This window comes from Cyphellophora europaea (assembly GCF_000365145.1).
Source record: "Cyphellophora europaea CBS 101466 unplaced genomic scaffold supercont1.3, whole genome shotgun sequence".
Taxonomy (NCBI): domain Eukaryota; kingdom Fungi; phylum Ascomycota; class Eurotiomycetes; order Chaetothyriales; family Cyphellophoraceae; genus Cyphellophora; species Cyphellophora europaea.
In genome coordinates this window covers 1,064,825-1,076,969 of record NW_008481809.1, presented here as the reverse complement: position 1 = coordinate 1,076,969, position 12,145 = coordinate 1,064,825, and the positions used below count along the sequence as shown (strand labels likewise).

Sequence of the window (12,145 nt, the reverse complement as noted above, 5' to 3'; positions counted from 1 at the left end):
CAAATTCACAGAAGTCGCGTGCAATGCCAAGACATATATTGTGGTCGCCGGTTGCCTTGATCATTCCAGCAACATGTTGCCACTGCATCAGCACATTCATCACTCGCAATTGCCCTATCACGTACACGCCTAGCTTCTCACTCAGCACATGGTACCTGATCACAATTTAGACGACAAAGCTATGTCGACTCCTTACACTCGCACGTCCGAGGCTCGCCGGACTCCGCGCTCTGCCCGACCTTCTACCCGGGCCTCCAGCAGCCACAACGGGTCTTTCGACCAGCAAATCCACGATTTCTCCTCCGGCTTCTTCTACAATTGCGTCAACTGCAAAGCTGCAATGAATACGGCCTGGCGACAAGACCCGAGCTATCCCGATACGCTCTGTAACGATTGCGGCAGGAATCACATGGACAAATTCACGTTCATCGAAGACACTTCCAGAACGCGTTCGACACCCAAGTTCCGAAATTCTCAGCGTACAACTATGTATGGAGGTGGGATTTCAGGTGTCGAAGACGATCACTTGGAGGCTACAGAAGACGAAGACACAATTGGCTCAATTACCACGGACTCAAGGCACACCCGAGAAACCAACCCACAATCATCAATGATTATTGTTGATGCTCCAGTCCCTTGCCTCGCTATGGTAGCCAACCTCAAGATGGTGTCTCATGTTGCCCCAAGCACTGAGCGTGCCCAAAATTCTGCTTTGACGTCCACGCCGATCTTGAGCAAAGAAGCGGCCCAGCGCCTGAGCAGTGCAACTGAGAAGCTTCCCAAGCTGAACAGACAAGCAGGTATCATCCAAACGGAGCAGGAAACAATTGTTAGGATGATCGAAGAGGATAGTCACACCGTGGCAGCAAACTATGCGCAGCTGCAATCTCGGTACGAGGCCACGGTCGTAGAGAACAGTGAGTTGAGAGCGGACACCCGGCAGCTTCGCAAGGAGCGTGACGCTTCGGTAGTAAGAGTTCAGAAATTGCAAGCAAGGCTGGAGCAGTATAACCGGGCAAGACTCAGCCTGATGATGGTGGGCAGCGATGACGACGAAGAGCACGAAGATCAACAGAACTGATCTCGACCAGCAACAGGAAGCTGAAAGGCTATGGCCACTCCGTAGTTCACTGCACAGCGGGGTAGCTGGCTTTGATCGATCGGAATTAGAAGTGACTATCAGCACTACGACTTAGAACAATGCCAAAATGTGGCCGCAGGTGACTTCGCTCGCCAGGAGCTCTTTTGACCAGTGAATGAGTTAGAGTGGCAGATCTTTGGGAAGTCCTTATTTCAGTCGATCAATCGACCGTTGCAGTTTTTCATATCCTCACGACCGCACAATCACGCCACTCCGATCACGATGGCTGACCAGGGTAAGTCAAATTCAACCATGTCAACAGACCCCAGCTGATAAAACTACAGAGGCTGCAGTACCCTCCCTCGACGGACCCTCCGAGCCATTGCCAAAAGTCAAGGCGAAGAAGGCGGACGCCAGCAAAGTCGCTCCTGCTAGATTGAGGAACGGTAATTGCCAGAGTTGTGGTCCTACAAGCACCTCAAAGTTTGTCAGAGGACTCTGTAGCAAGTGCTACCACCAACAATACAACGAGAACAAGAAGCGTCAAAAGCCTAGAGCCCCGTCAGCCGCAAGTGATAGTGCCGCTATTGACGAAGCCATTCCCAACGATCAGCCACTGCTATCGCAACCTGCGCTTTCCGAAAGCGCCATGACCAACGAGCGTCGTCAGCCTAGCCTCGAGCTGGGGTCTGGCGAACATATCCTCGCCGCCCTTCCAGATCCTCAAACACCATCCAGCACTCGCACTTTTACCTCATCACTAGAGTTCCCAACCAACACCCCGCACGGTTCAGATATCAGCCCCTCCTCTCCTGCTACTAGTATCGATTTCAAACCTCAGCTACTCACAGCTGCCACCTCAACCTTAGCTACAGCAGGAAATGCCAAGAGCATCGAGGAAGAATTGCATCCCAGCCTGGAAGATACCTCACCTGTGGCACACAAGCGACGCTTTCTGAACATCGAGGAACTCTATTCTGGTAGCGGCACTTTTGATGAAGACGAGTCGAACCATGCTCACAAGCACCAGAAGCTTGACACGGATTCTTCTATTGATCGCGAAGCCGAAGATGAAGCGATAAAGTCCTCAGCTGCTACAGTCGCCTCGGTAAGCAAGGCTCAAGAGGAGGAGCTTACCAGTCTTGATCGTCTACAGCAAGAGCAGCGAGATGCTATGCTGCAAGGTCATCGAGTCCGGCTTCAAGTCCTGAAGCGGAATCACGACAACTTCAATAAGAACTTCGCTCTGCTCCAGCAATCGCGAAGCTATTTTGAGAATGAGATGGCAGGCTGGAAGCACAAGCATGTTCATCTCGAGGCCGTGCTAAAGCAAACGCAGGAGGAGCGTGACGAGTGGAAGGCTGCCAAGGAGCAAGCCGATCAGGAGAAGGCCGATATCGAGGACGCTAAGCGCCAGAGTGAGGGTGAGACGGATCTCGTGATTGCACAGTTGCAGGAGAAGATCACTAGTCTCAAGAAGAGCAAGGCTGCTCTGATTCAGCAATTGGTCGCTGAACAGTCAGACTGAGATGACGTTGGTGCAGCTGGAGAGGTCAGATATGGTGAGAAACGCTAGCATCGGTGACATTTGGGTGAGGTATGCGTTTGCATTTTTTGGAGAACTACAAGCCGGCTTCCCACGACACAGGTCCTCGGACAGCAGTGACAACGATAGAGGACCAACTGCCGGTAGACTCCGAGGCGCGCACACATAGTAGCTTCTAAGTTACAGGAAAGCAAAAGTCTGCCTGTCTAGCCGGCTTACGCAGCGATAAAGCGATGGAGAATAGCTTCATAGCACCAGACTACCCTCATCTACCAAAAACACTCCTACCGAGGAGTTTGAGAGGCCGTCTTTCCTTTGCTAACCTTTCAGCTTGCTCGATATCCGTTAATCTGGAACCAATCGATAGACCGGGTAACTATGCTGGGTCCGCGCCACGAGGACTTTCTTTGTCTGCGCTTGTCGTACTGCCTGAGAAGGAGCGAAGCAGCTGAGAAGAGTCTGGGCCAGTGCGAGATCCTCAATCAAAAGTAAAGAAGGCATATAAGCAGACTGACAGTTCCGATGCTCTCGTCGATACTCTTCAACAAGAAGTGCAAAGGCTCGAAGTGGATCTGGCTAACGCTAGTCAAGCGGTGACGAGTTTGGGTGAAGTTCAATGGAAGAATGAGAGGCTGAAGAAAACGTTGAAAGGCTCAAACGACAGTGTCATACAGCTCCGAGAAGAAGCAAGCTGGGCCAAGTTCGAACGTCGCCAGGCGCTGGAGTCGCTCAAGCGCTCAGATCCGGTGATGAACCAGATGAACCAGATGGAGAAGTTCTGTAGCACCCATAAAGCGGAGATCACGACTCTGCAGAGGCATGTGGTGCGACTGAAGATGGACAAGCATCAAATGGAGGCTGATAAGGAGAAACTGCAGCATGATATCACCAATTTAAAGGAGAACGTGCGACAGGGCGTACACTCTCTATTGGGCATGCTGAAGTAGATTCCTATGCCAGACTGTAAAAGCCACCTAGCGATAGGTCAGCCATGCTGGTCTTCTGCAGGAAGACATATATCGAACATCCATCTCCCTGACGCTTGGAATTTTGGACGAGAGAACGCCGGGTCACCTCAGGGGTTGCAGCCTCGTCTTGGCAGTAGCGGAGAGCGATCACGCTGCCGAGCAGATCTCTTATCCTCGACTGTAGCGACTTTGTAGGTACACGCCATGAGTGCAGCCATGAAGCGATCGAAGCTAAATAGCGAACCAGCTGCGCGAAGTATCCGAGTCTTGGAAACCTCTGATTGGTGTACGTTGCACTAGCTGCCGCCATGATAGACTGACCTCTCTTTGAACCATGCCAAGCCGTGATCACCTATTCTCCGCTGAATCTTCGAGAGAAGTTTCGAGACAAGAATATTCGACAGATATCTACGAGGGCGTTGGAATAATGTACGACTCTAGTCGTCGCCCGAATTGACACAATTGCCGAGACCATGACAGCATCTGAAGTGGACAGTGGTTCGTAACCGGCCAAGCGCAGCGACCTGCGAACACACATGCCCAGAACAATTTGGGGCAGATGTTCCAGCTTCTACAGAGTAGACGATCAAGTACCTCGAGAATCAGGCAAAATTTCACTCTGCCAAGGAGAAGAAAATGATAAACGATATCGAGCGAGTCAACGCAGAAATTCAACGGAAACAAGATCGCTTAGATGAACACCGAAACCTGTAGCGCAAGTATCAGGAGTTCCGGGCGAATCAATATGACATCAGATATATCTGAAGTAGCATTGCCAGAGCCTCTTCGAGGCTTGAGACGAAAATCGAACCACGTTGCCGTTGTCGTAGGCTTCTGCACTGCAGGTTTGAAACATTTGTGCAAGGAGTGCTTTATACGGAAAGTCCGTCATACAGCGTTGGTTGACGGCAGATTGCTAGCAAACCAGGCATCTACAGATAGTAAAAGCGCTTTGCCCATTTCAGATGCCCGTTTCATGCTTTCATGGTTGAGCGTGGCAACGTTGATAGACCATGCATCCATCGATGAGATCTCTCCTCTTTCAGAAAGCTGTGACCAAACGACGCCAGCGTCACTTGATCTTCAGCTACCACGGTTCATAGACTGGCCTCGTGCACGAAGTTAGATTACAGTAAGCTGATGCTGTTGACCATGATGTCTCTTTTCCCGCAGATGCTGGCGCAAGCAAGCAATTTCCGTTGGATCTTGAGCGGCTGCACTATGTTAAGTAGAAAATTGGCGGCTCTAATGACTTACAATAGTCGAAGCGCGCAAAGACACGGCAATATTACTCTGACCGGCCCAAGGGTCTCAAGCACCATCGAAAACAATCGAGCGACTCCCTTCACGATCATCAGCCCCTCACGCCTGCCAAGACGGTTGTCAAAGAGACACTAATCGAATCGGTCTTTGCTCAACCCGCCTTGCCCAATTGGTCGGCCGATTCAAACGATATAAAGTCACCAAGTAAGACTTGTTCCGATGATAGCTTCGCGGATCAAGACACCAATGCTGCTGTGCTCTCTAGAACAAGCACTTCGCGCCCATTAACGCTTACCAAATCACTGCAAGAGGCATATGATGGACTTGCGTCTGCAGCGAGCCAGATACCAGACACAACAGCTGCTGCAGCTAAGGCAACACCGCTTGACCACATCGAGGTCGTCAAGGCCATTCAGGACGGCGCCTTCAAAACAGCAACGATGGCTGTTCTTCCCCAATGGCGAGCCTCGGATCGAACCTGGGCACAGACTACCACTGGTGGCTCAACGGCCTCACAACCACTCGGGCCGAGCTCAGCAACGCCTCTTACTGCCCAATCGTCTCAAACCTCGTCTACAGCATCTACAACAGCTGCAGAAGCAAATGTCGCGGAGCTACTCGCGAAGGAAACGGAAACAACACGCCGACTGCGAAGACAGTTAGCAGAGCAGGCAGATAGCATCGCAGCGATGGCGATGGAGCTCGCGCAAGCGCGTTCGGCCCAGGTGGAGGAGCTGAAGGCGAAGCTGGAGAAGGAATTGAAGACAGAGCCGCGGGAGGGTGCGTGAGATGACCTAGCTTCGATACGCTTTGTATCAGCTGTTCGAGAAGTGGACATTGGCGAGGGGAACAGGCAAGCAATCATGGCTGTGGATGATGCAGCGAGTTAGCAGGTCCAGCAAAGTGTTCAGCGGAAATGCAATTGATCCGAATCCGCATGGCGTAGGCTAGATGACGGTGCAGAGCATCCGTGAGAGATCGGGGTAGGGCGTCAGAGTCCGTGTCGCTCCGACAGAGCCTTGCAAACAGCAATTACGAGATGACATACCTTAATTTCAGATGACTATTGCCAGCCGTAAGTCCTCCGCGATGCTCTCTTTCTACACGACAAGCATATCCGACACCTGCCTTCCCGAGGACAGCGCGAAGAACTTGAGACCGTTGTAGACATGCGCTTCCGAGGACTGCTGGTATCGCCACCGATCGATGCATGACACTATGGACTGTCAGTAGCGAGACACACCACGCGTGTGCCACGGTGAGTCGCAGACGCAGCTGAGATATGTCCTGAAGCATATGCACTCGAGCCGTTGGCGGAGGTGTGGTTCAAGGACAACAAGGTGCGCAACGCGTACGAAGACGTTATGCGGAAGTGATAGCGAGGCCGAAGGCGTAGGGCGTGAACATATGCAGTAGGTGGCATGGAGGCTACGGGCAAAACCCAGGCCACATGTTGGCAAAGATGTTTATGGAAGAGCATCCTGTTGTCATTCGTGGAGTATCTAGCTGACTGGCCTCAGCGGCGGTCGCTTGTGTTCCTCTGAGCTACCCATACCCACAGTAGCAACTATGACCTAATCAGTTTCGCCATCGCAATGTGGATCTTGTGAGAAGGTCAGGTATGCGGCATAGCCGCAAAACTATTCAGGAGATTGACGAGAGAATAACTCGAGTCACGAATCCCAATAGTGCACGTACTTGTGCTTACATGAAAGCAGCTTACCATTTACCACCAACCGAGGCAGCGACGGCAGCAGGCGCAGTCTCCCAGTCATTCTGAGCAGCGACAGGAGCGACATCGTTGTTATCCTCCCAACCACCGCCAGTACCCGCACCGGCAACGGCATCAACAGTGTCTAAGCGACCACCGTTGACAGGAGTAGCATTCTCGTCTTCCTTAGCGGGCTGCTTGCAGCGCGTGATAGTGTGACCCTTCTCATTGCAGTCTCTGCAGGTGACACGGGACCAATCCTTCGGAGCGAGACAGTCGCGCCAGACGTGACCTTCGGCATCGCTGCATTGCTGTTAGAATCTGTGGAAGAGTGTGGAGGAAAGCCATACCAGTTGTCACACTTGATAATGTCGCACTCCTTAGCGATGTGATCCTCGGAGCCACACTTGCGGCAGGTGCGCTTCTCACGATTGGGACAGTCCTTCGCAAGGTGGTCTTCGGACTCGCAGATCTTGCAAGCGCGGGGAGCACGAGGCTTCTGACGCTCTTGAGTGCAGTCACGGACACGATGACCCTCCTCGCCGCAGAGCTTGCAAGAAACAGTCACCTGCTCGATAGGGATGACCTCTTCAGTACAATTGCGCTTGGAGTGACCGAGCTCGTTGCTAGACGAGATTAGTAATGCGAGAGATAGAGGAATGATTACCCACCAGTTGGTGCACAGCTCAACGCCACGGTCCATGGGGATACCAGCATCAGCAAGACGCTCAAGGTTATCACCAGCGTCCTTAGGCCACTTGGGAGCAAGATTAGGACGCTGAGCGTTGGCATTGTAGTAGTAGCCGACCGCGAACTTTTTGCCAGTGTAGCCTTGAAGGTCGACGTTGGTCCAAGTGGGACCAGTCTCCTTCTCGAGACCGATGAGGTAGATCGAGAATGAGCGCTTGCGGAACTCCTTTTCGAGCTCTACGTAGCTGGTCTCGGGAACAGCTTTGACGAGAATCTTGACGGCATCCTTGAAGTCATCAAGGTCGCGCTCATCAGAAGCCTTGGTGAGCAGAGCCCATGCCTCATCTTGGGTCTTGTCGGCGACGTGGTCCACGTTGATCTTCATCTTGTTCTTGCAGTCGAGAGCCACATGACCCTGCTCTTTGCAGTTCTTGCAGACTTTGGGCTTGGTGGGGCAGTCACGAGCCTGGTGACCCTCCTCGTTACACTCGCGGCAGGTACCAGTGAACTTGCGGGGCTGAGTGCATTCGGCCTTGGAGTGACCCTCCTCACCCTGACATGGTCAGCAAGATCACAACGCTTGGGAGGGTCAGGACTTACACAGTTGAAGCAGGCACCCATCTTCTTGGGCTCAGGGCAGTCACGGGCGAAGTGGCCATCTACGATGTGTCAGCGAAGCTCGAGGACAGGGATGTGACACTCGCCTTGGCCACAGTTGCGGCAGCCAACATCGTCCTTGGGACCGTCGTCACCACCGAAGCCATCAGCACCACCTGAGCCGAAGTTCATATCAGAGGAGTCGTTCTTAAAATCGGCAAAGCCAACAGAACCAGAATTCCAGTTACCGCCGGAGAACTCAGCCCCTGCAGACATGTCAGTCGAAGTCGAGTATGATCGATGTACCGTGGACAAGTGAAGTCAGGATGTTGCAAGCATACAAAGGGAAAGAGGGTCTTCGTCAATATTGCCAAGTCGAAGTAGGCTGGGGTTGTAAGTTGGCGAGACTTGTCTGTGTTTCATGCGTTTGGGGTCGTTGTGAGGCCAGGCAGGATCGGATCGCCAGTATTGCTTCAAATAATTTTTGACACGGCGACTGCTCCTCCTTGGGAGAATCCACTTTCCAGAAAAGTGGTCGCCCATCCCAACAAGAATATATAAAAGACAGACAACCAAGCTCGAGGGGAGGAACGTAAGAAGAGTGACCGGTGAAGAATCGGGAGCAAACAGGGATCTGGTGCAGATTATAAGACAAAGATGTGAAGGTGGCACTGACCATCGGTGCCGTGGTTGTCCCAGCTAGACATCGTCAATTTGGAGAAATTTGTTCTCGAGTCTGGCGGAGAAATCAGCCAAGCCAAAGAAATAGCTGTACGCGACTGAGTTAGGTAGGATGAATGTTCAGCAGCGTGGCTGGGTTGTACTCACACTAGAATGAAGCTTTATGCAAGAAGTTGTGATGGAAGTTGATGCACAAAGGCTATGAGGAAAAAGGTGAGTGTGGGTGGTAGTAGAAGAGGATGAAGCTACAAAAGAAGAGTGGGTTTTGTAGTTTTGCCACTGGCTACGCTGGCAGGTAGAGGCTTGGCACGTTGCCAGCGTGGTGACCTGATCACTCGCACGGGTAGAGGGATGGGATGAGGCCCCGGTGAGGTCAAAGTCCACCGCACAATTTTTTAGCAGGAACTTTCTCGAGGTCTGCAGCGATCTGAGGGCTCTTGCAATAGTTCGGAGCGCGACGACCAGTCGTAGGCTGGATATGGGCGGTCAGCTGCCTTTGCCAGATCAGGGGATCGTCTTCGTCTTCTCGTTCAGCGAGCTTGTCAGATAGATGCCCGAACTTCCAACTCAAAGAGAACTGCAAAACTGGAGCAAATCGTGCACAGAAGTCGTCAGACTCGCTCGAAGCCATTGTCATCTGTAGATAGCGTTCATGTTTCTGATCTGGGAATACAGGATAGTTTGCTCGTCTTCGTACGGAAAGGTAAGTTGCTTCCAAGTCTTCCTCCATGACTCTGATGTCGCGCCCCCATGGACGTATCATGTAGCAGAGACGCTGGCCTCATTGCTCATCACAACAGCACGAATCGAGTCGTTCGACTTCGGAGCATGGCGTCTCGACGGAACGACGAACGGCCTTCCGGAGATCATTCAAGGCTGTTTCATCAGTAAATCCGACAGACAATACCATTTCCACGATGATTGCCTCAAGAGCCTGCTCACACACTATCAGATATAAGTTGCCCAAGAGGATTCAAAAAACACAGATGCAGAAGGAGCTGTGCATGCTATCGCTTGCATTCGTTACGATATCGATTGGCTTGCACGATCAAAAGCTCACGGAAAGCTTTGATGTTCATATACGGACAGAGCCTCTCGGCGGCAGCGCACAGCAAGGGTCACACCTTCAATCCGCGACATGTACGACAGAGAACAATGGACAGCAATGCAAAAGGAGAAATATGAGGTCAAAATTGCATATCGACCCGCGAGCTTGGCAGCTTGATCCACATTGTGATCGCTGTCAAAAATGCGGCGCCAATGATCGATCGGCTATCAGTATCGACAGACGGACGAGTCATCTGACAGGAGACCTGCATGCAGATTCGGCACCGATGAGCGATCCAGGCAGGACAGGCCGAAAATGGACCACCTATCGAAGCGCCCTGCACTACCCTCGCATCGCAGAATTGTGCCGTGCATATCCACGGATTGGAGTTTCGTCGCATGGTGGGGCGCATAAAGTAGGGCAGCATCTGATCAGCGCAAGGAGCGAGGAAAGTGGCCATTCGAGTCGCTGAACACGTGTCACAGTGTAACCCAAAAATATGACAATCGTTTAACCCGTCCGTCCATGCGAAGCGTCGGACGCAGGAACAGAGCTGGGCGGCCGTAAGCAGGCAATGGAACATGGCACCAGCCGACAGGACTCAACGCAACGATGCTGCTCTGGTCGAAGAGGGGACGCCCGGAACGAACAGAGAAAGCGAAGGTCTCAAAGCAGGGCATTAGGCGAGCATAAAAATCCGCCTTATTGGGTGCGCGTTCTCGCGTAGCAGGCATCATGTGCAGGCGGCAGCCAAGCACCTAAGCCGACGAGCCGGGAGCAGGCAGTTTTGGGTTTAAGCAGAGCGCCCTAATTTCAGTCCACCTGAGACCTGTCATCCACTCGCTGACACCAACCACCAAACCCGCACTTACAACCTCACCTCCTCCCTTCATTGCCAACTCAACACTCGTTCATCCTTCTGTGTCTGTATTATCCTTCGTCTTTCAATCGTAGCGCGTTCATTCGGCTCTCCATCCAACATGGCCACGGAGGCCGCCCTCGCCCTAAGCAACCGCTCCCTCAGAACCGTGCGTTTGATGCGTTCCCCGATCATCCGCAACCTCACCGCTAACCCGTCCAGGTCCGTACCGAACTCGAGTTCCTCTGCGATACAGGTGTCATCTCAGCTCAGCAGCTATCAAGCATTCTCTCGCAGCTACCAGCTCAAACACCGCTACGTGCCCCGTTGGCCCCTATCCACGCTTCGGCTACGTCAACACCAGTTGAACAACTCTCCGACCACCTCTCCCTAAAAGATCCATACACACATACTACCTCGCCTGCACCTCTACCGCCGCCAGCATATGCACAGTCACCCCCCGTTCTCGCAATAGCGAGGGCTCTATACGCATATCAACCGACTGATACCGGAGACTTGGCACTCCAGCCCAATGACAATATTCAGGTGCTGGAGCACATGAACAATGACTGTAAGCGATTCAATCACATCAACAACCACAAACTAACGAAATAGGGTGGCGAGGACGCAATGAGCGTACTGGTCTTGAAGGAATTTTCCCGCGAAGCTATGTCAACGTTGTCGAAGAAAAGGGGCGGCCGCCTCTCCCACATCAGCCACAATCCACTGGTTACGGCAACATGCCTCTGGAAGTCGCCAACACTGGTGGATCATCGCAGCCTGGCAAGCAGACGAGCAAGTTAGAAGAGCATGGCAAAAAATTCGGCAAGAAGATGGGCAATGCCGCTATCTTCGGCGCCGGCGCCACTATCGGCAGCAACATTGTCAACGGCATTTTCTAAGAACGAAGCTCTTACGATTTCTTATGTATCAGCCCAATGTGGCTACGATCAAATGGAACTACGGACGGATTCAAAACCTTCGGCGACTGGCATAATTGGCCTTCCGACTGGCGAAATGAACATTGTGTCCTTCTGGACGGCGTACAGTGGGGCACAAGATGCCAATCGTGGCGTGCATGGATGGCGGCGTTGTAAACTTGAGATACTGAGGTCAGCCTCACGCGAGCGTTTCTTTCTCGACTTCGAGCCGCTCTGGGGAGTTCAGGGCTTCAAGGGTCGAAGTGGAAGGTTGCCGATTGGGGAGATGAGGGCAGCGGAAATTGAATGGCGGGACCAGAACACTTCTTCCCTATGTGTCGTTTCCGACATCTTCGTACCTACGCTTCGACACCACAACTTTTCTGGGGCTGGACGAGGGAGCGGCGCGCAAAATGGCAGAACATAGCGATGGCGATGGTATTAGACAGATACAGGCGATGAGAGACTACTGCAAATAAGCTTGATGGAGGAGGGCTCTTGCATTGCCTTGTGGACTTGAATTATGCATGCTGTATTGCTGTATTGGCGTGTCCCATACTTTCCGTAGCCCCATGTTTGGCAGATGCGGGTGCTTGACACGCTCGTTGGCGGCGTGGTGGAAGTGCCGGTGCTTCTAGCAATTCTCCGATACGTGAGCGTTCAGGTATTGGCTCGGTGTGTCCGCCCTTGGTCTGAGCACCCTTGCATCATATGCCCGCCTTTGTAGGAATACGGAAAGGCAAGTCCATAGTTTGGACAGTCTCCGACTCTGCATGCACTG

General features: G+C 52.5%; 5 protein-coding genes across 5 annotated transcripts; 4 read left to right on the top strand and 1 right to left on the bottom strand.

Moving 5' to 3' along the window:
- Positions 1 to 181: 181 nt before the first annotated feature.
- Positions 182 to 1,081, top strand: HMPREF1541_03297 (uncharacterized protein; the record flags this gene model as incomplete). The annotated part of the gene is made up of 1 exon (XM_008717649.1): positions 182 to 1,081. The coding sequence occupies one exon, from the start codon at positions 182 to 184 to the stop codon at positions 1,079 to 1,081; it is 900 nt and encodes a 299-aa protein (XP_008715871.1).
- A 282-nt stretch (positions 1,082 to 1,363) lies between these two features.
- On the top strand, positions 1,364 to 2,609 carry HMPREF1541_03296 (uncharacterized protein; the record flags this gene model as incomplete). Its single annotated transcript, XM_008717648.1, has 2 exons — positions 1,364 to 1,376; positions 1,426 to 2,609. 2 exons carry the CDS (start codon positions 1,364 to 1,366, stop codon positions 2,607 to 2,609), a joined length of 1,197 nt encoding a protein of 398 aa, XP_008715870.1.
- A 2,689-nt stretch (positions 2,610 to 5,298) lies between these two features.
- HMPREF1541_03295 (uncharacterized protein) lies at positions 5,299 to 5,646 on the top strand (the record flags this gene model as incomplete). Its single annotated transcript, XM_008717647.1, has 1 exon — positions 5,299 to 5,646. One exon carries the CDS (start codon positions 5,299 to 5,301, stop codon positions 5,644 to 5,646), a length of 348 nt encoding a protein of 115 aa, XP_008715869.1.
- A 931-nt stretch (positions 5,647 to 6,577) lies between these two features.
- HMPREF1541_03294 (uncharacterized protein) lies at positions 6,578 to 8,132 on the bottom strand (the record flags this gene model as incomplete). Its single annotated transcript, XM_008717646.1, has 5 exons — positions 6,578 to 6,872; positions 6,920 to 7,195; positions 7,241 to 7,812; positions 7,860 to 7,918; positions 7,958 to 8,132. 5 exons carry the CDS (start codon positions 8,130 to 8,132, stop codon positions 6,578 to 6,580), a joined length of 1,377 nt encoding a protein of 458 aa, XP_008715868.1.
- Positions 8,133 to 10,565: 2,433 nt separating this feature from the next.
- HMPREF1541_03293 (uncharacterized protein) lies at positions 10,566 to 11,346 on the top strand (the record flags this gene model as incomplete). Its single annotated transcript, XM_008717645.1, has 3 exons — positions 10,566 to 10,613; positions 10,667 to 11,015; positions 11,060 to 11,346. 3 exons carry the CDS (start codon positions 10,566 to 10,568, stop codon positions 11,344 to 11,346), a joined length of 684 nt encoding a protein of 227 aa, XP_008715867.1.
- Positions 11,347 to 12,145: the final 799 nt, after the last annotated feature.